This window comes from Aspergillus niger (genome assembly GCF_000002855.4).
Source record: "Aspergillus niger supercontig An04".
Lineage (NCBI taxonomy): Eukaryota > Fungi > Ascomycota > Eurotiomycetes > Eurotiales > Aspergillaceae > Aspergillus > Aspergillus niger.
In genome coordinates, this window is record NT_166539.1 from 22,083 (window position 1) to 45,734 (window position 23,652).

General features: G+C 49.9%; 13 protein-coding genes across 13 annotated transcripts; 6 read left to right on the forward strand and 7 right to left on the reverse strand.

Moving 5' to 3' along the window:
- Positions 1-88: 88 nt before the first annotated feature.
- Positions 89-1,591, forward strand: An04g00140 (uncharacterized protein; the record flags this gene model as incomplete). The annotated part of the gene is made up of 4 exons (XM_001401340.3): positions 89-212; positions 270-387; positions 437-1,211; positions 1,274-1,591. The coding sequence occupies 4 exons, from the start codon at positions 89-91 to the stop codon at positions 1,589-1,591; spliced, it is 1,335 nt and encodes a 444-aa protein (XP_001401377.1).
- A 408-nt stretch (positions 1,592-1,999) lies between these two features.
- An04g00150 (uncharacterized protein) lies at positions 2,000-2,533 on the reverse strand (the record flags this gene model as incomplete). The annotated part of the gene is made up of 3 exons (XM_059747233.1): positions 2,000-2,151; positions 2,220-2,468; positions 2,521-2,533. The coding sequence occupies 3 exons, from the start codon at positions 2,531-2,533 to the stop codon at positions 2,000-2,002; spliced, it is 414 nt and encodes a 137-aa protein (XP_059600411.1).
- A 300-nt stretch (positions 2,534-2,833) lies between these two features.
- Positions 2,834-4,033, forward strand: An04g00160 (uncharacterized protein; the record flags this gene model as incomplete). The annotated part of the gene is made up of 3 exons (XM_001401342.3): positions 2,834-2,838; positions 2,966-3,047; positions 3,299-4,033. 3 exons carry the CDS (start codon positions 2,834-2,836, stop codon positions 4,031-4,033), a joined length of 822 nt encoding a protein of 273 aa, XP_001401379.3.
- Positions 4,034-4,087: 54 nt separating this feature from the next.
- An04g00170 (uncharacterized protein) lies at positions 4,088-5,347 on the reverse strand (the record flags this gene model as incomplete). The annotated part of the gene is made up of 1 exon (XM_001401343.3): positions 4,088-5,347. The coding sequence occupies one exon, from the start codon at positions 5,345-5,347 to the stop codon at positions 4,088-4,090; it is 1,260 nt and encodes a 419-aa protein (XP_001401380.3).
- A 931-nt stretch (positions 5,348-6,278) lies between these two features.
- On the forward strand, positions 6,279-8,619 carry An04g00180 (uncharacterized protein; the record flags this gene model as incomplete). Its single annotated transcript, XM_001401344.1, has 2 exons — positions 6,279-6,546; positions 6,614-8,619. 2 exons carry the CDS (start codon positions 6,279-6,281, stop codon positions 8,617-8,619), a joined length of 2,274 nt encoding a protein of 757 aa, XP_001401381.1.
- A 279-nt stretch (positions 8,620-8,898) lies between these two features.
- On the reverse strand, positions 8,899-9,698 carry An04g00190 (uncharacterized protein; the record flags this gene model as incomplete). The annotated part of the gene is made up of 3 exons (XM_059747234.1): positions 8,899-8,993; positions 9,077-9,407; positions 9,486-9,698. The coding sequence occupies 3 exons, from the start codon at positions 9,696-9,698 to the stop codon at positions 8,899-8,901; spliced, it is 639 nt and encodes a 212-aa protein (XP_059600412.1).
- Positions 9,699-10,002: 304 nt separating this feature from the next.
- An04g00200 (uncharacterized protein) lies at positions 10,003-10,652 on the forward strand (the record flags this gene model as incomplete). The annotated part of the gene is made up of 2 exons (XM_001401346.3): positions 10,003-10,467; positions 10,560-10,652. 2 exons carry the CDS (start codon positions 10,003-10,005, stop codon positions 10,650-10,652), a joined length of 558 nt encoding a protein of 185 aa, XP_001401383.1.
- A 372-nt stretch (positions 10,653-11,024) lies between these two features.
- Positions 11,025-12,022, reverse strand: An04g00210 (mitochondrial 54S ribosomal protein uL3m; the record flags this gene model as incomplete). The annotated part of the gene is made up of 2 exons (XM_001401347.3): positions 11,025-11,125; positions 11,206-12,022. The coding sequence occupies 2 exons, from the start codon at positions 12,020-12,022 to the stop codon at positions 11,025-11,027; spliced, it is 918 nt and encodes a 305-aa protein (XP_001401384.1).
- Positions 12,023-12,772: 750 nt separating this feature from the next.
- Positions 12,773-13,865, forward strand: An04g00220 (uncharacterized protein; the record flags this gene model as incomplete). The annotated part of the gene is made up of 3 exons (XM_059747236.1): positions 12,773-13,364; positions 13,457-13,604; positions 13,739-13,865. 3 exons carry the CDS (start codon positions 12,773-12,775, stop codon positions 13,863-13,865), a joined length of 867 nt encoding a protein of 288 aa, XP_059600413.1.
- A 277-nt stretch (positions 13,866-14,142) lies between these two features.
- Positions 14,143-17,839, reverse strand: An04g00230 (uncharacterized protein; the record flags this gene model as incomplete). Its single annotated transcript, XM_059747237.1, is given in 8 exon segments — positions 14,143-14,358; positions 14,444-14,613; positions 14,682-16,932; positions 17,107-17,154; positions 17,221-17,361; positions 17,420-17,470; positions 17,526-17,648; positions 17,753-17,839. Coding segments are annotated over 8 exon segments (3,087 nt in total), but the record flags the coding sequence as incomplete, so codon positions are not given.
- A 686-nt stretch (positions 17,840-18,525) lies between these two features.
- Positions 18,526-19,447, forward strand: An04g00240 (uncharacterized protein; the record flags this gene model as incomplete). The annotated part of the gene is made up of 4 exons (XM_059747238.1): positions 18,526-18,697; positions 18,790-18,897; positions 18,991-19,168; positions 19,309-19,447. The coding sequence occupies 4 exons, from the start codon at positions 18,526-18,528 to the stop codon at positions 19,445-19,447; spliced, it is 597 nt and encodes a 198-aa protein (XP_059600415.1).
- Positions 19,448-20,363: 916 nt separating this feature from the next.
- On the reverse strand, positions 20,364-21,772 carry An04g00250 (uncharacterized protein; the record flags this gene model as incomplete). The annotated part of the gene is made up of 2 exons (XM_001401351.3): positions 20,364-21,658; positions 21,763-21,772. The coding sequence occupies 2 exons, from the start codon at positions 21,770-21,772 to the stop codon at positions 20,364-20,366; spliced, it is 1,305 nt and encodes a 434-aa protein (XP_001401388.1).
- A 574-nt stretch (positions 21,773-22,346) lies between these two features.
- An04g00260 (hypothetical protein) lies at positions 22,347-23,198 on the reverse strand (the record flags this gene model as incomplete). The annotated part of the gene is made up of 4 exons (XM_059747239.1): positions 22,347-22,546; positions 22,625-22,761; positions 22,859-22,912; positions 23,008-23,198. The coding sequence occupies 4 exons, from the start codon at positions 23,196-23,198 to the stop codon at positions 22,347-22,349; spliced, it is 582 nt and encodes a 193-aa protein (XP_059600416.1).
- Positions 23,199-23,652: the final 454 nt, after the last annotated feature.

The window sequence follows — 23,652 nt, forward strand, 5'->3', positions numbered from 1 at the left end:
CAAGCATAAGGCCAAAGGGGATCCATTTGAAAACTCTGGCAATTGCTTCTTAGTCTACATCTCCTCCATACGGAGTCGCCCTACAAAAATGAGCGCCACTACAGAAGACATGATCCCCGCGCCAGGAGAGTGGCCCGTGGACCCCCAAGCTGATGTACCCATTTCGGACAATCGTATCTGGGTAGACGGATGCTTTGACTTTAGCCATCATGGTATGCCACCCTTTGGTCGTACTTCACACAATGCATTAACAAGGCTGAGTTTTGTAGGGCATGCGGGTGCTATGCTTCAGGCTCGCCAATTGGGAGACGAGCTTTATGTCGGTGTCCACTCTGACGAAGCAATCCTCGAGAATAAGGGGCCGACAGTTATGACACTGGATGAAAGGTTAGTTTTTCTATATTAAGCATCCCATTGGCCTTCTGACCAAGTCTAGAGTAGCTGCAGTGGAAGCATGTCGCTGGGTGACTCGCTGCGTTCCCTCTGCCCCTTACGTGACATTTTTACCTTGGGTATCGCACTACGGCTGCAAGTATGTCGTCCATGGTGATGATATCACCTCCGACAGCAATGGGGAGGACTGCTACCGGTTTGTCAAAGCTGCAGGGCGCTTTCGTGTGGTCAAGAGAACGCCGGGGATATCCACGACAGACCTTGTTGGACGAATGCTTCTGTGTACGAAGAACCATTTCGTCAAGAGTGTAAAGGATACACTTAACGGAGAAGAAGGATCTGGAAGTCTGGAAGAGCGCAAGCATTCGGCTGATAGCCTCATGAAAAGGATTCGTGATTACGCCACTGACGAGACGGGTCTACAGCCTGGCCCGCAGGTTTGGATCTGGAACGGATCGAGTTCTGCGAAACTTGGGAACACAGTCGAGGAACCTGGTGCATTTGAGACCATTGTAAACGGAAAGTTGCCAAGGCCGGGGCAGCGAATTATCTATGTTGATGGGGGATTTGACTTGTTCTCATCCGGGCACATCGAATTCCTTCGACAGGTCTTAACGCAGGAGGAATCCGAAGGCCGTCGGCGTGGTTGGTATGACCAAGAGCAAAAGATAAAGAGGGTCAAAGAATACGGAGAGGACTATGGCCCTGCTTATGTTGTTGCTGGCATACATGACGACGATGTTATAAACCATTGGAAAGGCCTCAACTACCCAATCATGAACATCTTTGAACGCGGACTATGCGTTCTGCAGTGTCGCGTATGTTTTCCAAAAAGTCTGGCACTTTAAAGTGAAGTATCAATCTGCTAACCAGGTTTTAGTATATACATGCGGTTATCTTTTCCTCGCCGTTCTCCCCAAGTCAGTCATACCTGGAGGCCATGCCCTTGGGCGTTCCAGATGCAGTTTACCACGGTCCTACTACGTTCATACCCCTCACCTATGATCCTTATATGGCACCCAAGCGGATGGGCATCTTCAAAGAGACATCCAGCCATACGTACCAGCATGTGAATGCCGGTGAGATCGTCGACAGGATATTGAAAAGTAGGGAAGCCTATGAAGAAAGACAGCGCGCCAAACTCGAAAAGGGTGCTGTTGAGGAGTTGGTCAAGTCCAAAGAGTCGGCATCTGCCTAGATAGCAATATGTATAACAAAACTGGGCAAGTGCCCTTTCATAGAATACGAGACGATACGTAATATAGAAAACGGAGGAAGGGAGGGATGCCCGGAGATAGAGAAAACCAGCACTCCGATATTATAGCTGCTTTTGTGCACACCCAAAACAGACACACTTTAAATTCAATACGTAGTATGAGATTTGGACAATAGCGTGACAATGGCGTACGTCATGAAAATTCACATAAGCTTCTTTATCCCCCCATCCTCGACCGCGCTAGAAACGAAATGCAGACATTGAGCAACGAGCATGAGTGCATCTACTGATGACATGGTTCTCTCCTTCAGACGAAGAACGGTATGATGGTTTGAATGTAAATGTACAGTACGTGTATCGAGGCAGCTGCGCTATATCACCTTCCCGAAATTAGTCGGCCGCCACAAGGACCCCCTTCTCCTCGAGCAATTTAGCAAGTTCTCCATTTTGATGCATAGACATCAATATATCGCAACCACCGATGAACTCCTTCTCCAAATACAATTGCGGAATTGTGGGCCAGTCTGAATACTCTTTGATACCTGAGAGACCTAGTGTTAGTTGACCTGAGATAGGGATCAAGGACAGAGAGCCCATTTATAAAGCATACCCTGACGAAGTTCTGAATCTTCCAACACATTGAATGCAACGAATTTCTTCGGGTCCACTCCCTGCAGTCCCAAAATTTGTATGCTGGCCCGAGAGAAACCGCACTGCGGCGTCTCTGGCGTGCCCTTCATGAAAAGAACGACAGGTGCAGATGCGACAGCTTTGTCAATAGCTGTCCGTGTCTCCGAAGACAGATACCGGGCATAGAGGTTAGAGCGCAGCTGAATGCCAGCAAATCTGGGTTGCAAAGCTTGAGGTTGTCGGAAAAGCGGCCGAAACGCCTAATAGAAATTATTGTAAACTTGATCTGTTCATGAAGAACAAAGTAATAATAGGAGAATAACTGAGAGATCAGTAAAGTAGGGGTTCGCAGTACATACCGATGAGGCCAAAGTCCTAGAAAACATGGTAAATTATTAGCGTGTGAATTTCTAGAAATGTGAATTGATTGCCGCTGGAGTCAAGCTCTGCTTGTCTATATGCACCGAAGTCCGAGGATTTAGTAGCATTATGCGGAGAACTTAACTAGCTACACATGCTCACTAAGCAACCACTGTAGTCATTGACATTAATAAGGTATAGTTCGCAGTCATGTGATTCAAACTTGTCACAGACATGGAGTACTTTATACTTGATTAAAAAGACCAGGGAGCAGGTAACCATGCCATTTGAAAACAGTGTACAGATAGTACATTCTTTCTACAGAACTAAATCATAATAAATAATAGCTGCTACTCGAAGTATCAGGAGCGGCAAAATAAGACATCTAGTGAAGTTAGCTTATGGCTCCCCATTGTTGATCTTAGAGCAAGATCTCAACGGTGAACTTGTGAGTGGACAATTAGGGATAGCAATGTTCCATAATCCGTATTGAAAGTCTTATGTAAATGATCTTTACGTTACACACTGCGAATGCCGCGAAGGCTACGGCAGAATATTAGCAGAGTAGTTGATAAACGGGTTACTCCTCCAAAACGCCCCGCGTATGCTCTCCAAAACACCCCGCAACTTCAAGTGTGAAAATTATCACCCGCCATCCTAACATAAGCATTCATCAGATCGTTTGCCCGACCCGGCCAGGATCTTTACAAGAACCGGATGGAATCCTCACAAGCTCCATTTCACGCCCAACACTACCTGGGTGACAATAAAATCCATGTGCTTCTTGCAGCCAGCGGGTCAGTTGCGACCATCAAACTCCCCAATATTGCGGAAGCCCTTAGCCGCCATTCCAACATTTCTATCCGCATAATCGTTACAAAATCAGCGGCAGAATTTCTAAAGGGGCAAAGTCACGAGCAACCATTGCTCGAAAGTCTGCTCGAGCTTCCTGGTGTGGATGCTATTTACCGAGACGAGGATGAGTGGAGGCACCCTTGGACTCGTGGCGAGCCAATCCTACATATAGAACTAAGAAAATGGGCACACCTCTTACTCATCGCACCTTTATCCGCCAATACCATGGCCAAGATGACCATGGGTATCTCCGATAACCTTCTTCTTTCGGTCCTGAGAGCATGGGACACGACGGGAATGGTAGATGTCGGTTTCAAGGAGAAGAAGCCCCTTGTATTTGTTGCTCCTGCCATGAATACAGCAATGTGGGAGCATCCAATAACCGAGAAGCAACTGGCTATACTAAAAGGTGAATGGGGCGTGAACTCTAGCAATACTGAGGGCTGGGTTTCCGTACTTCACCCGATAGAGAAAGATCTTGCTTGCGGCGATACAGGCGTCGGCGGCATGATGGAATGGAGATCGATAGTCGGTAAGGTGGAGCAGTACCTGGGTATTGGCAAGGACGATGAACAATAAGGTTAAGTAGGGCTCCAGGGCCTGAAAAGACAGAAGTAAAAGGTTTTGTTTCTATCAGCTCTCAAGGGAAACCGGCTCCTCAACCGATTTATAAAACCCTGTGGTTTGCGCGACATAATCAAGGAGCATTCCCAGGGTAATACCTCCACCGGTGAGTAAGCAACCGTTCTTGAACCACCACCAGCAATTTTGTACATTTTTTAATTGGACTTTCCAGATCATGAGACCGAGGGAGACAGCCGCACTGCCACAACTGCCGATGAAGAAGATAGGCCCGCTTCCTGCTGCTACACCTGCAGCGGCGAGTAACGGCACCTGTACGGCGGCGAGAGCTGAAAGCACAGCTTTTGTGTTCTTTTCGTGACGAAGAGCAATAGACTTAATGCCAGCCGCAACGTCATCTTTAATGTCCATATGCGCGTATATCATGTCATACAGAACCGTCCAGGTCACACAACTGGCGTAAAGCGCAGCAGCAGCTTCCAGTGCGGCGCCATTATTGAGAAGATCGATGCCCAGCGCAGGGAAGCCCATAATTGCACCCCATGAGAAAGTAAGGCCCAGCACAGCTTGGGGGTAATATGTAACGCGCTTAGCAAGAGGATAAGTGGTCACCAAAAGAAGACTGGGTATACCGTACCAAAGGCATTGATACGGAAATTGAAGAAGAATACCGAGTCCTGCTAATAACTGAGAGCCCGTGAAAAGCACTGCTTTGCCAGGAGAAATTGCTCCTCTTGCGATCGGGCGGAATTTCGTGCGTTCGACATGCGGATCTAAGTTTCTATCCCATAGATCATTGATTGCACATCCGGCACCGCGCATAATCAACGCACCAGCAAAGAAAAGCCCGGTAGTTCCAACGACCTCCCAGACCGGGACGGACGGCGCAATGGACGCCGCAAGTAGAGTAGAGTATGCGCAGGGGAAGAAAAGGTAGTATGTACCTGTCGGTTTATCGAGGCGTAGCAGCTCAGCGTACGGTATCCATGACGGAGGCAAATAAGAAATAAGGCCTTTGTTTGGTGGCGTATAGCATTTCACTGAGGCCTGGCTTGTCGTACTATGTGCGTGGCTAATAATAAGGGCTGACCGACGGGGATGGCGGTTGTGGGTTGTAATATTCGATTTTCGGTAGGCCGATTGAATGCTGTTGGTCGCAGTATAACCATATCTCCTAGAAGATGATAGCGAAACTGGACCAGCATGTCCCTGTATAGGGATGCATCGGTATATATATATGCTCCTTTCCCTAGGATAGCGACATAATCGTGCATGCCGGCCGGCTAACAAGCAAGTGGCCCAGGCACTCATCATGATCCGGATGGGGATATCGAGACGATGGTGCGTAGCAATTGGCACCGTGTATGGCCAGCAGTTTCAGTCTTATTGTACCCGGAGACAACGAATCGAACTGGCACGGCGGTTAGGCAGATGAAATCCGTACGCCAACCAGACTAGACGCTATCCGAGCCAATTGACCAGCAGGTGAGAAGAATTGAAGCAGAAAAGGCGTAAGACGAAGCTATCACCGAGCAATTCCCATACCAGGAGCAGAAGCTTCCGAAAATCAACCCCCAAGGAAATTGATCGGGAGAGCAAAAGGTTTATTATGATGCGCGAAATTTAAGGTATATTGGCGTCCGGAGGTGTTCTCGAGCCTTTTTCGGCAGTGGTTCCATGCGTTCCTGGGCCCGGCGGACGGGACCCACATGCCACAATCGCGGATGCAGCTGCAGCCAGAGTGAATCGAGACAATCAACAACCGCGCGGTGTCAATAGATGTTAAATGCTCTTTTTGATTTCATCATTTGGGAAGCGAGGTACAGCTTGAGCAGAAGGCGACTGCTTTTTCTGTCTCAAATTTGTGGTGTTACTCGCCTGTTGCTCGCTACTGTGATGACCGCGCGATATGCGTCTGTGGGCAAGTGATGAAGTACGCCCTACCGGACTGTTTCTTGAAGCGCATTAACCTCGGTCCCACGAAGCCTGAATACCTCTCGCGGGCGATATCCATGAGTGGTCTGGTGTACGTGCACTCCGACAATTCTTTACACGATTCCCGGAGAACACAGCTTCTGCGCAGCTGTCCATTCAGAAGCTTTCTATTTAGGAGTATGCTATATTACGGGGAGCAAAAAGTGTTGGCTTTGTCTAATATCGCAAAATAGGGTGATCGTTATTGTTGAGAGTGAAAGTACTGGAGACATCGCCAATTATACCAGATAGTTGGAACCCCGTCAGGATGCCCGCCCAGCGACCCCGAGCGGCTTTTGAGCCACTTTCTCCAGACTTGGACCTCACAGCACTTGTGAACTCGACACCAAACTTTCAGGAAGCTGCCAGGATTCACTGCGATATGATTGATGAGAATGGGCTAGAGATATTTGAGAAGCTCGTCTTGCTCCATGTGGTTCGGGGCGGAAAGCCTTTGGTAGTCGAGGGCTTCAATCACCGGCTCAATAACACGATCTTCTCGGAGAAGTGGCTAAGAACTCACTATTCATCAAAAAGTGAGTGAGTGATGTTTCCCTCGTCTATGCTGACTTCCTTATCTAACTCAGAGCCTCTACGACACAGCGGAATGTGCTCGGAATTTGACCACAAAAACTGATTTACCTCTTACTATTGGCCATTACCTGAAGAACATGCCCCTTCTAGCAAACCAGTGGACGTCATATAACTACAAAGATCCCGAACGTCAGAGAATCTATCTCAAGGACATTGACTGCCCTTATCAGTGGCGCGAGCAATTGAAAAGGATAATCCCCCCCGGATTATTTTACTTGAATCAGTTTCAGGAAACCTTTGACGGTCCGGGAGCGAAGAGAAGTACATCTTCCAACAAAAATAAAAAGTCTTCGGGATCAAATGGCCCAATAGCCAGACCTGGGGATCTTATGAGTTGCCTCCCTCCTAGCATGCGTGCAGAAAATCTGATGTGTTACATTGGCCACGAAGGTACCTATACACCAGCTCACCAGGAAATGTGTGCTAGTTTGGGCCAGAACATCATGGTGGAGGCATCGGATGGTTCCGCTGAATATGGTAAAGAAACGAAGCCGGGGTCGTCTATTTGGTTCATGACCGAGAGCAAAGATCGCCGGGTAGTCTCGGAATATTGGATGTCAACTCTAGGCCACGATATCGATCTTGAGGATCATTTTGCGCAAATAAATGCGTGGAAGGCAGCGCCTTTCAAGACTTACGTTGTCGAGCAACGACCGGGCGACTTCATCCTCATACCCCCTTTAGCAGCACACCAAGTGTGGAATCGAGGGACAAGGACAATGAAAGTGGCTTGGAATCGTACAACCCCGGAGACCCTGGAGAAAGCGCTCACCGAGGCTCTTCCTCACGCCAGGATGGTTTGCCGAGACGAACAGTACAAGAACAAAGCGATAGTGTTCTACTCATTGGAGCATTACTCGGCCATCCTCCGCAAGGCAGATACAGTTGACAGTGGTGATTCGACACTTCAGCAGATAGTTAAAGATTTCGAGCACCTTTTCGGTCTCTTTACTGACATCATCTTGTCTGAGAGTTTCTCGGACCAACTATCCGAAGAGGATGTTGAATATGTTGCTTTTGACAGTAATATTACCTGTTCATACTGCCGGGGTAATATTTTCAACAGGTTTCTAACTTGCCCGTCTTGTGTGGGACCAACGAACACAGACGAGGAAGACACTTATGATATTTGCATGGAATGCTATGCGATGGGCAGGAGCTGTGCTTGCATAGCTAAGCTTAGATGGGTTGAGCAATTCCCTTGGGATGAGCTTCAAGCCAAATATGAGACCTGGAGGCTGCAAATACTCGACATCAACTCTCAAGCCCGAGAAACATTCGTGAGTCTCCCGGCGCAAAGGAGCCGGCTGGAGAAGAGAACACTTGCAGAGGTTTGCCAATTGGAACTCGGGAGGCGGCCATGGGTCGACATAAGTAAGCCAACCGTTCAGTCAGAACGGCTGGAAGAGCTGGAAAGTGATTCAGAGCGACTTGATTCCGCGCGCAAACGCAGGAAAACTCGTCGGGTTGACGCACTCCAGCAGACTGGGAATTGCCATATTTGTAGATATGCCGAGCCAAGGTGGAAGCTTGCCTCCTGTTCTAGTTGCCGGGCGAATTACTGTTATGGTAGCTTGTTTAGGGCTTTCAATATAAAGCCGCAGGAGACAATGGAGGCATTCGAGTGGAAGTGCCCAAAGTGCCGCAAGATTTGCAGTTGTGCTACATGTCGTCGCGATCCTACGATGACGCCCTTTGAGCCGACATGCACATTGTTGGGGCACGACACTCGGAAGATAGCCGACCCTCGAAGTGTGGAGAGCTTGGTGGATTTCCGACAATCCAACCTCAGATGGCTAAAGAAGGCCGGCGATGATGAGGTCAAACGGCTAAAAAAGCACCAAAAAGAAGCCGACGAGAAGCGTAACCAGTCAATGGTCGAGCATAGCATTCAGCTTGAGGAGGCGCCTTCGGTAACAGAGTATGCGCCTGACTATGGCGATATACCGGTAGATCCGGCCCTGGAAAAGCTTGACGGCTCGTTTATGAGTGTACCTGATCTCTCCGGCCAGTGACAAGTTCCAGGGCGCTGCAGCAATTCCCCATGTCGTTAAAGCTCTATGCATGTCGGGCGTTATACTTTTTTTTTTCTTCTATTGTTTTCACTTTTCCACAAATAGCGAGCAGGCATATCTTGGCATTGGTATCAGCGGACGAATTCAGGATCGAACTTAAGTCTTGCACACTCGCTGAAATATCGAGACCATGAGCGTGTAACTGTCGCCCGCGTCTTGTCAGGTGATTGCCCGTAGAGCCGTGCTTGACCCAAAAAGGCTGTACGATTGTAGCATGCTCTATGCTCCTTTGTACTCATAGCGGAGATTCTCAAGAGTCTTAAGGTCAACCGAAAGCATGACCTTGCGTGCGACTAGGACAGCCGCAAACATTGCTATATCGTGTCAGTACTCGTCCGATCTTTCCACCAAAGACTCAGAGCAGCTAAGCAAAGCAAGGATGCTGAAGATCACCTACCTCCTGGAACCAAGTAGATAACCGGCTGGATCTCCAGCCAGGATTGCGTTGTGGGTTGGGAAGCGTAGACCAGGGCCAGAAGCACGCAGATCGCAGCATTGACAGGCAAGATGTATGGCCGGATGCTCGCCATAGCATGCGGTGTGGCCATTGGTCTCTTGCCCTTAGGATCCGGGCGTTCGAGTGGGAGATACTTCATGATATAAGCTGTGACTAGTAGAGATAGAGCACCGAGCAAAGAAAGGCATCGTTCAGATAGGCTCGAGGAGCCCGACAGTATTGAAGCAATAAAAGCGAAGCTGGAAAATAGCGGGATGGCGGCGAAAACGATCTATATAAATGCGTCGATTGGCACTCAGCAAATGCTCTCATTTTTAGTTCGATTGTTTCCTGTAGGAGATATATTTACACTATATTCAGAGTTCCGCTTCTCATCCAGTGCTTTCAGCTGCTCTATCACACGTTCCTGCTCTGTCGGACCGTCAGCAACGTCGTCTAGAATGGCTTCCTGCCTGGGCATCTGACAGTGCATACCTTCTTCGTCCAGCTCCTCCCGACTGTGCTCTTCATCGCCTGAATCGTCAGGGTAGCGAAACGCTCTGCGAAGCCTTGCCGTTGCCATCGCTGCAACTGTATGTCTGCTGTGAAGGTAGTAGAGAGCACTAGAGAGTTGGTGATGACGTCGCTCAGGTCTAAAAGCACACAAGGTCCCTTTAGCTTGGGCGTGAGTTTGTCTCGTTTGCCAAGGGTACGGGCCGTTTTAGTTCACCATTCCCGCCTCAGGTTTCGGACTTCGGAGCATTCAGCAACCACGGCCTACTACCACTGCCAATTCCCGCGATACAATAAAGCACAGAGGTCACGCCACACCGCGCAAGACACACGGCACACGTCGAAAGCCAATTGATCTTTAATACTTCTCAAAGATGCTCCTACGACTCGCAGAGAGGCGCATCGGCGCTTCTCGACTATGCGTAAATCATCGCGGAATGCTCCCTCCCCGGCGCAACTTGATCCCCGCACCACAGGCGAACTCGGGCCCTCTTATGGAAAGACGGGCGGACAGAGCTCTACCCAATGTTCAAAGCGAGAGGCGATGGCTACGAACCTTGCCCATCTTTGCTGTTGTCGTGGGGGCCGCTATGCTGGGTATATTCAACTACCAGAAATCTTCCTCCAGTGTGGTTAACAGTACGCTGTATGCGCTGAGGACTTCTCCGCAGGCGAGGGAGGTTCTGGGTGATGAGATTTACTTTGCTCAGAAGATCCCGTGGATTAGTGGAGAGATGAACCAGCTTCATGGTCGCATTGATATTTCATTCTGGGTTAAGGGTACCAAGGCCCAGGGTAAAATGCGGTTTCGCAGTATTAGACCTGACCGGACTAGCTTTGTTCGTCTACCCCATAACCTTTCTTTCTGACCTAAGTCTTTGCTTTTGGTTTTTCAAAGGTTCAAGAACACCTACTAACGTTCGTTCTATAGTTCCGCACGGAAGTATGGAGCTTGGAAACCGAGGATGGCACGGTTATCCAGCTACTTGACAAAGATACCGATCCCTTCAATCAGACCAATTGATTGACTCGACTACTTGGCCCTCTTTGTTCGGGCTGTATACTTGCTTGTTACGTGGTGTTTGGAGATTTGTGCATGTAAATATATCATATCAGTCATGTGCATTGGGCTAAGGCGTTCGGGCTTCGGAAAGCGTCTCACTCTCCCTTTCCCCCACACTCATCCTCTCATTGAGCTGATTTATGTCTCTTGTGTCGGAGTGGAAGCGCTATTTGAGAGCGCCTATCAGGCGGAGAAAAATATAGGAACCACCACTTTGGAAAGGGATATCATTTATGTATCATATACAGACGCCGCTCTTAAAAAACAATACAATGTAGTAGTAGTACATTTGACAAAAGATCACAAGAAGAACAGAAAGCGCGTGCGGTTGAATTATTCAGAAGCCTCAGTAGTCGCAGGGGAAGCTTCCGGCCACGGCTTCTTAATAGCATCCTGTATCCGGACAACGCAGCCCTTGGGACCACTGACGGATCCTATTAAAACCCAAAAGTCAGCATCAACTTTTACATATATGAAATCCACTTAAACAGAGGAGTATTTCGGGGTATCCTACCATTGACCACAACAATTCCATTCTCAGCGTCCACCTTCAAAATCCTCAGATTCTGAACCGTGTTCTGCTCATTACCCATGTTACCCGCCATCTTCTTTCCAGGGTAAACACGAGAACCACCACCCTGACTAGGACCAGCGGAACCAAGCGAACGATGCGTCAAGGATACACCGTGACTGCGATCCTGACCACCGAAACCATGTCTCTTCATAACACCCGCGAAGCCCTTACCCTTCGTATCAGACCTCGCATCAACGAACTGTCCCTCCTGAAACCAGTCCGCACTGACAGTCTGCCCAACAGGCAAAAGCCCGCTCTCATCCTTAACCCGGAACTCATAGACATGACGCTTGGGCGAGATGCCATTGGCAGTGAAATGACCGAGCAGGGACTTGGTCAAGTTATCGGGACGCCTCCATCCAGCACCCAGCTGAACAGCATAGTATCCATGCTTCTGGCGAGTCTTGTGCGAGACGACTTCGACTCGATCGAGCTGCAGCACGGTGCAGGGAACACGTTTGCCGGTCTCGGGGTCATACAGGGCGGTCATGCCCTTCTTGAAGGTGATGGCACCGGTCCGCAGGGGAAGGGTGTTGGCCTTGCGCTCGAGGGCGGCGGTGGGTGTCGATTTCAGCACGGGCAGGTCATGGCTGACGTTGAAGCGCGAAGTCTCCGGGGGGTTCAAGGACCGGATACCGAAGGAGCGGACTGAGGTGATGGACAATTGGCTGCTGCGGATGGAAGAAGTCGGGAATTGAGACGCCCAGATTGTCGTCAGGGGAAGCTGGGAAAGCTTCCGGGGCATACGAGGGGACATGGCGAATGGAGGTGATGGGGGAGGTATATACTCTCAACTCTCACTTCTTTTCTGCCGCTGAGATTTTTGGCAAGACGTGCGGAGACCCCGTCGAGGATGGGCCGGAGAGCCTCGAAGGCGGTGTGTAGGTGCGCGCGGCGCGGATGCCAGTTTGATGCCTGGCTATGATCCTCAGGCATTGATACATGCGGGTAAACATGGGTTACTCTACTTAGTATTGTATGAACGCTTAGTTACCAGCGTACCAGTAGACGTGCAAAAACTACACTTAAAGGCCTAGTAGTGCTCAGGTGACGCCTTCAAGGTCCTAAGCCGAACAAACGCCGAAGAGATGGCGGAACTTAACACCACAAGCTTGGAGCATGCATTCTTCGAGCAGTCGATCCATGCTCCGATTGCCAGTTGCCAATCGGGAACCGGACTCGCCGGCACGCCGATGGCGGCGCCGAAGTGTATAAAAAAAAGACGGGAGGGAAGCTGATCCTACGATCTGCTGCCGCAACGTCATCCCCAATCTCACTTGCATTCAGGCCTGCATTGCCGTCTCGGCTTCTTCTGCTTTCTAGACCGTCGCTATCCGCGAGTATATAAGAAGAGGATTTCTTGGTGCTTTTGCCTGTCCATCTACCCCCACGATTTGTCCGTTCTTTTCCGAAGACCCTGCCGGAAAGACTCACAACCTCTTACAACAAAGCCACGCACCCCCATTCGCACGCACTCGGACAAAACCACCCTTAAACCCAGAACAAAATGAGCTTACGACAGTCTCACCTATCGCGCCTGTTCTCTCAAGCGTCGAGAATTCTCCAAAATGCGCCACCTGCATCCACAACAACAAGGACATCGTCCCTATCCTCCTCCCCACTCCTAAGCCGCGCCTTCGGAATGCCCAGCAGACGCGCATTGAGCTTCCAGACCCGCAGCCCCTCGTCCTCCTCCCAAATGAGATTTAGGAGCGGCCAGATTCAACAACCAGGGAACATCTTCCGACGGTCGTTCTTCCGGTCCGCTCGGTCAAACAGCTCAGCGCAATCAGAGCAGCAAGCACCCTCTCTTTCACAGCGGCTTCGCACGCTGTCGAAGGAGTACGGATGGTCCGCGCTGTGGGTGTATTTGATCCTGTCGGCGGTGGATTTCCCGCTCTGTTTTATGGCTGTTCGGTTGGCTGGCGTGGAGCGGATTGGCCACTATGAGCATGTTATTTCGGAGTCGGTGAAGGGGGCTATTCGGAAGGTGTGGCCTCCTTCGGAGGAGGAGGAGAAGGCTGCTGCTGCATTGCAGAGTCAGGCGGAGCAGGAGTCGAAGGAGGCGAGTGAGGATAAGGCCAATGGTGGTGAAGCTAGTAAGTGGCTTTTGCTTTTCCCCCTTTGCTTTGGATGCATCCGCAGGTATAAGAGAGGTGTCGGCTAATTACTTTGCTTCATTATTGAACAGGTCTCTGGACGCAACTTGCCCTTGCCTATGCGGTTCACAAGAGTCTTATCTTTATCCGGGTGCCCCTGACGGCTGCGATCACTCCCAACGTTGTCAAGGTCCTGAGGGGCTGGGGCTGGGATATTGTCAAGGGTAGGCCGAAGGGCATGTAGGTGCCATTGAAGATGTGTTTGAGTATGATGGTTGGGACGATTAATGCCGGAAATGGCTCTGCGAAGAGTTTTCAAAACAAGATATTATATTTATAGAGATGTACACTAGCTGTTACATATAATTTTGCAGGACGCGCGCGCAGTGTCCTTCTCCACTCAGAGATATTGAGCCGGGTATTTCTGTCAATCATGATCGCCAAGAAGGACGACAGGGTACAAACGTTCAAGAAAGGATGAGACGGGACATTAAAGGATAAAGGACATCAGTCTAGAGTATCCAAAACCCACAACATGTAGCAATATTGAGTCAAGCGTTATGAAAAGGTAATGACACAAGTTCGTCCAGGCATGCAGTGCAAGAAATAGCGAATAGACCCGACCCCATGTAAAGAAATGACCTCACAGTGAAACAAACATATATGACTGACATGATTACAATAATTCGGGATCTGTTGACGCCCGAGATACATATCGACGAAAAGGTCGTGAAGGAAAGGTGAGATGTATGCGAAGGAGAAGACTCGAGACGGCGTATCACATGTCAATCATATCGTTGAATTTCAGGATGCCATTGGCTTTCATAACACCATTCACACCGTCTGGCATCCTGTATGCCCATTCAGCCACGCCCAATGGGCTCGCGACTTGCATGGCGTCTAGTTGGTCGGGTTGCTCGGAGTCATCGGAGGTATCCGCGACTAGCACGAGGCCAAGCTCCTTGATAGTTTCTACAAGCGCCGGTACAACGTTCTATGGCATCAATTTGTTAGTTTTCGATCTCTTGGGCAGACTGTCGTAGAGTATCAGTGTGGGAAGCAGACGAAGCACAACATACCAAGAGACTAGAACGGCATATCAAGCCCATGAGATTGTTACTTTGTGCTATCCGCGCAGATTCCTTGATGGACATAGAAGCTCGACCACTACTGTCAACGTCTGGCAAAGACTTAACGTCACGGGCCAAGTCGCGGATTTGGCCAAGATCATTGCAAAGAAGGACGGGGTCTGAGATAGGAAGTGAACATTAGCCATATTGCTTCCAAATGATGCCTGTAAAGGCATGGATAACTCACAGTTCGGTTGCTTCCAGTTCAAAGCAATGCAGATATTGGGGTTATAGGAGGTAAAGACCACAGAACGCATGTAGTCGGGGTTATGATCCCGCGAAATACGAGCATGGTCAAACACTTCGGTAAGAATTGCATCGGCAAAGGTGTTGACATCCGCCAAAGACGTCATGTTCAACGCTCGCTCCTCGGCGGCAGAGGGGTAGAGGATCGACAAGTTGATGCTGACACTGAGTGGTAGATGGTGGAATACGTCTCGCAATGAGAGGAATGATGAGGCCAGCAAGCGATGAGCCTGTGTCAAATCCTCCACCGCACGCGTTTGCAGGAATTTCACCATTTCCGAATGATTTATACCCCTTTCGGCGCCCATTGCTTGGAACTGGGCATAGGTTAGATGGCAAATGGGGATTTCGATGTTGTGATGGCCAATGGTAAAGTGAGGGTACAGAACCGGAACCCGATCCTTGGTGAGTTGCACGAAAAGCTGAACATGGTCGCCTGAAAGGCTAGAGCCGGTGACTAGGCCGTTATGCTCAGGATCAATAGCACTTGTTGCCTTCCAATAAGTGGCGAAGTGGGTAATCTCCAGAGGATCTCCGTGATACGGCTTGATAACCTGGAAACCGAACTGAAGCTGGCCGATCGAACGTAACCTAGGATCAAACAAGGGCAATGTACATGTCCCGGTACTGGAATTCTCAGCTCTAAATACTGTCGGTAGAGCGACTGTTTTGGCGATGACCTTGGAGCCAAAGGTGGGGAAAATCTCGAAGTCAACGGCGAATGACTCTAGGTTATCCACGTGGAATGAGATCATACGTGAATCCTCTTGAATCGGAAGCATAATCGTGCGGGGAATCAAGTCAGAGAGTTTGGATGAGATGGTCAAGCGAGCAGCAGGGTGCCGGCCGGCCTGATCAAAGCAGATCGAACCAGATGCGCCAGTGTCAAATAATATCTGAACAAACACTTTCTTATCCAAAAAGTTGTGGCCGTATCGCCTCAGGGGTATGATAGGCGGTGGAAGAGACAAATCAGGGATACCGTCAGCGGTCTCCATGTCACCGGTTTCCGTTGCATCGCTGATTTGCAGATCAATGTTGTGGCTTGCCTCTGCTTGTCTCGTACCGTTCATAATGTCGAATGGTGTCCGCGCGGGTCGTGAGTCGGTGCGGATAGACCAAAGCAAAAGCATGCATTCCAAATGCCCTTCCCAGGCCGCATAATACATCGCCGAGAGGCCCTTCTCATCAACAGCACTGGCGTCGACACCTAGCTCCAGTAGAGTGCGCAAACAGCCCACGCAGCCTTCGCTGGCAGCATGGAAGAGTGGTGTCCATTGATACAACTTGTCACGCTGATCCATATCAGCCCCGTATTGCTTGAGAAGTAGGAGTAACTGCGGCGACTGCGAGGCTCGTGCCACCATGTGCTGAGGATAGAGGCCTTCAGCGTCTGGAAGCAATCGTGCACGCCGCTGTAAGAGCATTTGAACTATCGAAAGCGATCCATGCTGACAGGCAAGATTCAGCGGAATATGATCGGACTCGGAAGCGGGGTCGATGCGGGCATTGTTGTGAAGTAGTTGCTCCGCACATGCTAGTTGATCTTTGACAATGCTGTGAATCAAGGGGGTGAAATTATCATGATCCATCACATCGACAGTATGAGGTCCTGCAGCCAGGAGGTCCCGCACCATATCCACGCGGCCATGCATACAGGCGTAATGAAGAGGAATCCGGCCGTAAACGTCGGTCCTGGAAACATCGACACCGGCTGTCAGGCCAGCCTTGAAAACAAATTCACGACCAGAGATTGCTGCTTCGTGCAAACAATTGCGCTCATTGATGTCATCTTCAGCTAAGATGTCAACCAAGCCGCTCTCCAAAAGAACCGCTAGTACATCGTCGGAGAACTCGTTGATGGCGGCTAGGAAAGTGCGGGTTGCGCGGGCATGAGCATCAGGAGACGACTGCAACTTGGCAGTCCATTCGCGTAGCGTCTGCAAGTTCCCTGCCATTGCAGATTGGAGAATCTGCAGGTCGAGATCTTCCTCATCCGTGCCGAAGGCCTGAACAGCCATAGCCCGGTCCACCGGACGAGCTGTATCAAAGTGAATGTTTTCGCCTTCTGCCCATGCTTCAAGCTCTAACCTGGCTGTCGTTGCTCGGTCGGACAAGTCACGCAAGACATCACGATTGAAACATGGTTGTACTTCAACAGCACGGTGCAGGTACAGCTCTTTCATGCGAGACTATAGGGGACACACAGATGAGTAAATGGCCGCACGTTATCAAGATGGGATGAATGGATCCATGAGGCGTGGGGTATGGGTGACTCGGACCTTTGATGTTTTATCCCACTAACTGAACTGTTAGCCATGTCAAGACCAAGGGAGCTAGCGGCTGCGTTTCTTTCTATGACGAACCTTCTTCAAAATTTTCGACATCGCAGTCTCGTTGATCTCGACGAATTGCTTTTCGGACAGTGGTTATCAGTATGCCTATCTCCATGACGCCTGCCGAACACCGAACGAACTCACTTGTAACTTGTTCAGGTCACCATCGAACTGCTGAAACCCTTCAAAAAGGGCAACGAAATTGGCAGGTGCTTTTGAACTGGTCACTGCCCGCGATTGTATAACTCGTTTCTTGTCAACTAGCGTTTTCAGCCGTAACGAGAACTGCCCCGCGTCATCAGCCCATCGTGTCTTGGAAAGGGAACTGCAAAGGAGTGCAAACCTCGGCTTCCTTCTGCAGATAGAAAGCGTTGACTTTCTCGATCTCTCGCTCCTACACAAATCACCAATGAGTCCCAATTCATCCTGCGCTTGGCAGACTTTCTTACCAGACGGAAAAAGAACACCTCCTTGTTCGCGCGAAGGGCAGCTTGCGCTTCGGGGACATTTTGGGGGACACCTGCGGCGCTCTGAGCGGGTATTGTCGGTGTCGCACTAAGTTGTTTGATAAGCTGTCATAGATGTCAGCTGTGACGAGATATGGTGTGTATCTGGTGGTCTAGGGAGACAGAAAGGCGAGGTACTGAAGGGGCAGAACACTGAGTATAAGACCGACCTTTTTCAAAGCCTTATAATTCACGAAGCTGGCGGCATATTCGGGAAGGTCAAGCTGTCTACGCTGGATCTGCTTGCCGAACTTCCTGTAACCCTGACTGTTAGTATTCCAATGGCGGACGTGACGAGCTCAAATTCCAGGGCCGGTGAGCAGACATGGACTCACATCTTTGGACGCTAGCTCCGCGCGAAGGCGAGAGAGCGATGTAACCGGACCCTTAATGCGCTGGTGCCCAGTTGAGGCAAAGGCGGAGGGGCTTAGATACAAAACTGAAGAAAGAGACCGTGGACAGCAGCAATGCCAGAGCGGAAGGAGAAGAAGAAGAATGGCAGCGAGTGCGAATATGGGATGAGAAAGTCCGCCCCTCTCTTGAGCTCGGCCGGCGGGATGGAGGGCGAGAGAGAGAGAGAACGAGGGAAGACTGGACTAGTCTTGAGGGTGGGGCGTCAACAAGAAACCCAGGGGACGGGGAAAGAAAGGCAAGGACACCCGTCAAAGTGACGATCGGCCTGATCCAGGTACCTCCAGACGTAGGTAGTTATATCCCGGAATCCTGGTACCTCCGTCGTGCACGTCGTTCCTTCGCACCGGGGAGAAGAAGTGAAGCAGCGGCGGCGTCGGCGTTGGCGGTGACAAGGACAGGTAGACAGCAGACAGAGAGTGGATGGGAGATAGACTATGGCTGACTGGTCCGGTAATAAGATCTAGTATCACTATCTACTCCTTAGGTAGAGAGAGAGAGAGACCTCTTCGTTCCCTCACAACTAAATGGTATGCCGTGTTCACCCGGAAGGGCAGACCAATGCGGGGCACCTGACCCCGGCGGGGCACAATTGGGAGGGGTGGGAAGAAAAGAAGAGGGAGAGAGGGAGGGAGAGGGAGGGAGAGAGAGACAGGCAGAGAGAAACAGAGAAGCTCAAGGTTCAGTGAATCCAAAGAGACGCGGTAATGGGGGAACGCGCTCCTCTCATTAGATGCCAGAATAGGTAGGGTCAACGTCAAGTTACGTCGAAAAAAAGGAGTGGGGAGCTCTGGAGAAGCTGCCTCCGGTCCAATCACCGCCCGGAATGTGCCCACGTTCCCTCTATCGCCGGACGACAACGCTTCAATTCGCGGGCTTCCATGGCCAGCGTGTTCTACAAAAAGTACACTAACAAGGAACTGACTCGTTACTACTTGCTTGGTCTTTAGTTAGTTAAAAGTACACCTGGACTTCTTCGGGTATCATTGTTTTGAAGGGACAGCCGGGCTCAATAGGTATCCCATTGGTACCTACTTAAGATACTACAACTCCGGACTTACTTACCGCAGGCGTCTTTCTTCATTCCATTCCAGTCTTGGCGGCACCACCCCTGCGTTGTCCCACATGCAGCCAATCACTTCTGCTGCCGAGACATGCAGGATATACTTTGCTTAGTACTCTGGTGCATCAACTGCGACAATCATCCGATCCTATCCTTCTATTAACTCCTGTTTACGTGTTTGCAATGTGCGGCACCTTTAAGCCATAAGGCTTGAAGTACCTAAGTTATACTATACCTCGTGGACTTGAAAAGCAAAGGCAGGAAGAAATGTGTTTTTGATTGTATTAACGTGCTCCCTTCTCAGGCTCTTACACTGACCCATCGATCCCTCCTCCCCATCAAGTCTGTTGGGCATAATTCACAGGTGTCCTACGTCCTCAGCCCTACGTAAAGCACTAGCGAGTCTGCTACACCAATTGCATCAAAGCAACTTCAAGATGTCCGTGCGGGCTATCCCATACCCTGTGCCGGGGCCGACGTGACATTCTTCGATTGAGAGTCTCAATGGTCCAGATCTCACCACTGTCTAGTGTTTCAAACCACTTATGCTTAGACGCTTCGGGCTTATTCGAATTCTAGGGATTCGGGAACAGAAAAGTTCACAATATGTATTCCTCAAGCACGCTATCCTCCCCATGAACAGTCCACAATGCGATTGCATCCAAATGTACAGGTGAGATGCCCGCACTGCGGTGGCCTTGACCCACAATATATCCAGACCCGAGCAAGACACTTTAGACAAAATCGAGGCAAACGGAAAATAAAAATAGGGATAAGGAGGCGGGTAAGAAAGTAACAAAATAAGAAGCCCTGGTTGCCTTGTGTGAAGGTCAGGCTTCTATAGAATCATAAATGTACAATCACAAGGCCGAGGTGAACGAAAATAGAAAATGAGAAAAACAGGAGGGATATATCCATATACCAAAATAACGAGGGCACCAGTTGAAAGACAAAACGAGGCAATTGAAATGAAAGAGGTATTTTGAGGTCTAGGAAGGCCACAAAAGAAACAGTGAGCGAGAGATTGAAGAACAAGAGATTCGTGATGCTGCACTTTGAACGCTATCCGAACAGTATGGCGGCAAAGTTTCTCAATTTTCCAGGCGGGGGGGTTTTGGGGTTTGTAGGCACGTTTCGTTCCATGCCACAGGTCTCGTGACCCTAAACAGCAATATGAAGACAGCCAATTGAAGGCGATTGAGTGTTGAATACGCGTATATCGACCGCCACAATGACTGTTGCATCTGGGCGTCCAGCTTGCAATGTCCACTTATCAATGCGGTGAGGATAGAGAAAGCAGGAGCATCTCAGAAATTCTGCGCAATACCAGCATTCCCTTGTCTAGGGAACACGGCAGGGTTCTCAATGCGGGTATTGCGCCGCGCCTGAACATCGCGAATGACAGGCGGAGCTCCACCATACGGGCCGTCACCATATGCTCCATATTGCGGTTGCATATCATTATAGTACGGATTATCGTCGTAGAAACCTCCTGAGGGGTGAGTGGCAGACATGTGACTCTCTTCGGACGCTTCAGAATGGTTGGCCGCAGAGTAGGCTGACGAGGCGTTCGATGGACCACGGTGGATATCGACATTTCGACTGTTCGCGGCGGCTGCTGGAGCAGCACCCAGGACTCCAATTGGTTCAGTCTCCCCCAGTGTACCTTGCCCTTCGGAGTACTGAATTGTCCCATCGCTCGGGGTCGCTGCATGGTGATAACCAGGAGCGCTTCCAGCCTCGGACATCGCCAGGCCGACTCCGGCGCTGCTCGATAGGTTGGTAGATGCCTTGCGGCCAGCAGATGTCGTTCCCCAGCCACGGTAGCCCGATGAAGTGTTATCGTCCTTGGGTTCAAAGGCTCCACCACCCATGATGGGAGGTAAGGAGGGATCGTTATTCGGATTGAAACCGTATTCCTCCACTTCTTTCCTCCGCTCTTCTTCAGCCGCCTTCTTCGCTTTCCATTTTCTCCAGAAGTACAAGGCTGCGAGGATGATTATGGCCACTGAAGCGACTGGCACAACGACCGCAACTGCAATGGTGCCGCCTGCTGAAAGCCCTGAGCTACCACTTCCACTTCCACCGGTCGACGATGCTGATGCTGCCGATCCACTGCCCGTAGCAGTCACGCCATTTGCTGCAGTACCAGCAGTTCCCGTTGGGAGTGTTGTGTCGGTGGATGTTATCGTCAGCGTCTCCACGCCGGTCGATCCATCGGTTGGTGTCTGTGTAGTAACCACTGTGGTGACAACTGGAGTCGCAGTAGTGTGAGAGGTAGTAGAAGTAGTGGTTGGGGGAGCCTCGGTGGTGCTACTCGTAGACGAAGTGGAAGTGCTACTTGTCGTCGACGGTATGGATATCGTTGTAGCAGAAGAAGTTGATTCCGAGGTCGACGACGTGGACGTTGTAGAGGGTGTGGATACGGATGTCGTTGGTTCCGCGGAGGTTTCTTGCGATGTAGTCGCCTGGGACGTAGGAGTTGCCTCTGTCGTCGATTGGGATGTGGTTTCCGGTTGTGTCTCGGTGGGTGTAGCAGTAGCTGCATCAGCGGCGTTTGCCGATGTTGCTGCCGCTGCTCCTGCAGCCGCCGCAGCCGATCCTGTAGGCAAGTTCAGTATACCGCAAGCGCATAGTTTATAACGGATAGCAGAGAACAGCGATACGCTCTCCAAGGTAGGGTGACGTGGTGGGGTAGCACCATACCAGAAGACATCTTTAAATGGCAATTGAGTCCAGAAGGATCAGGGTCCGAGTAGTATCAGTCAGTGAGTTCAACTGGGATTCGATAATTTCACAAGTCTAGCTGTCAATGACTGATCCACGAAGATGGGTAAGACGTATTCAGCCGAGAAGTAACCGGTCGTACACGTTTTGAGTGGAAGTTTCGCAAAAGCACGAGTCTCCTTAAGATTGCGTTTATAGAAGGATCGGAAGGCGATCGAAAGAGCGAAAAAATGTTGCGATAGCAAAAGAACGAATATAGGTTTGAATAAAGGGTACGACTCTATACCCAATAGGAATTAAAAGAGAATTGCTTCACTAGAATAAGAGCTGTAGCGCCCGTAGAGTGGTGAAGCTGATAATGGACTGCCTAGCGGATGGTCAGGGGATAAGCACGGTCGCCTCAGACCAACGCGGGCAAGAAAAGAAGGAAACAACAGATTATGGAATTAAGAAAGAAAAAAAAAAGGGTTCTCGGGAAAGGAAAATTTAGTAGGAGGGTATGCACAGTGGCAACTCACCGGAATTAAACTGGATGCCATGAGACAGCAGACACCGATCTCATATTAGATAGAGCGCAGAAATAACACACTCATTGGGACAGATCCATTTGAGGGGGTGTGGGAGGAGTTGAGGGAAGACACTCCAAAGAGAAGAGAACGAACAGAAGGAAGGGAAAAGAGCGAGTGAGTGAGTGACGGAACGAATGGATTGAACGAGCGAGAGAGCGGAGAAGTTTGGGCGAATTGCGGCCAGAAGCAAGCCTCTGCAACCGGCTCAGTGCTCCTGAGGGTGACTTAGTCTTGTCTTGGTTATGAGACTTTCCTGGTATTATTCTTAGTACCAGGTACGAGTACGGAGCAGCGAGCAGGTACAACCAGTATGTACGGAGTAATGGTACCAGTTACACTTGGCCAACCCAAATTGCTGCGATCGGCATCCGCCGGAGTCAGCAAGCGGGCGTCCGTCATCACATTCTCCCTCCTCAAATAACAATTGATACCAGAACGATGGAGTAGTATCTGGAGTCTCTAGGGTTCATCTGCTATCCTCACGGAGCTAAAATCATACTCCATACCCTGTTCTCCAATCTCCAATGTCCATAACCAACATGACATGCCCTGAGATTGAACTACTTATTCTTAGCAACAGTTAGACCCGGTTCCATGGGGGGCAACAGAACTTGATGACCCCCAAGCGGCCCACCGGGCGAAGAGGAAGAATTACTGATTGCAGATTGAGTGCCGCCTTCGGTGGGTCCCAATCTCCCACAGTCGAGCAGCCTCAAGCCCGGATTGGTGGTGCCGGACTTCATTCTTACCGCTAACCAAGCAGTAGCCACTATCGGTAACTCTCAGGTACCAATTGTCTTTAAAAAAAAAAAAAAAAAAAAAAAAAAAAAAAAAAAAATATGCCATGCCACAATTTACTAACTAGTACCTACTAGATACTATTGTTGAGGCCCCCCTGAACGGTGCATCGTTGATCGATCAGCCTGATATACAGGCAGTAATTTCCTTGTTATCAACATAGCATCTCCAAGAATAACCAAGTATATGTACATACTTAAGTCGGTCCTGGCAAGGTTATCAAATATGTTTACCAACTCAAAGTATGCCATCAGTGGCTTCCACGAATGCCGCATCTCTCTCCACTTTGGAAATCGTCCGAGCGGATAAGAGCGACTCGGACGGTCGCGTCTACCATCGACAGTGCGCCTCCTCAACCAAGACATGATTATCCATATTTGATACTTCAAAATCCTACATGAATGAATAGGAAAGAGTAAAAGCAAAGAATGTCATTATGAAGGCTAGCTACACTGCAACGCTATCATCTACTACTAACCGGTGTCAAGACGAAGCCTCGGTC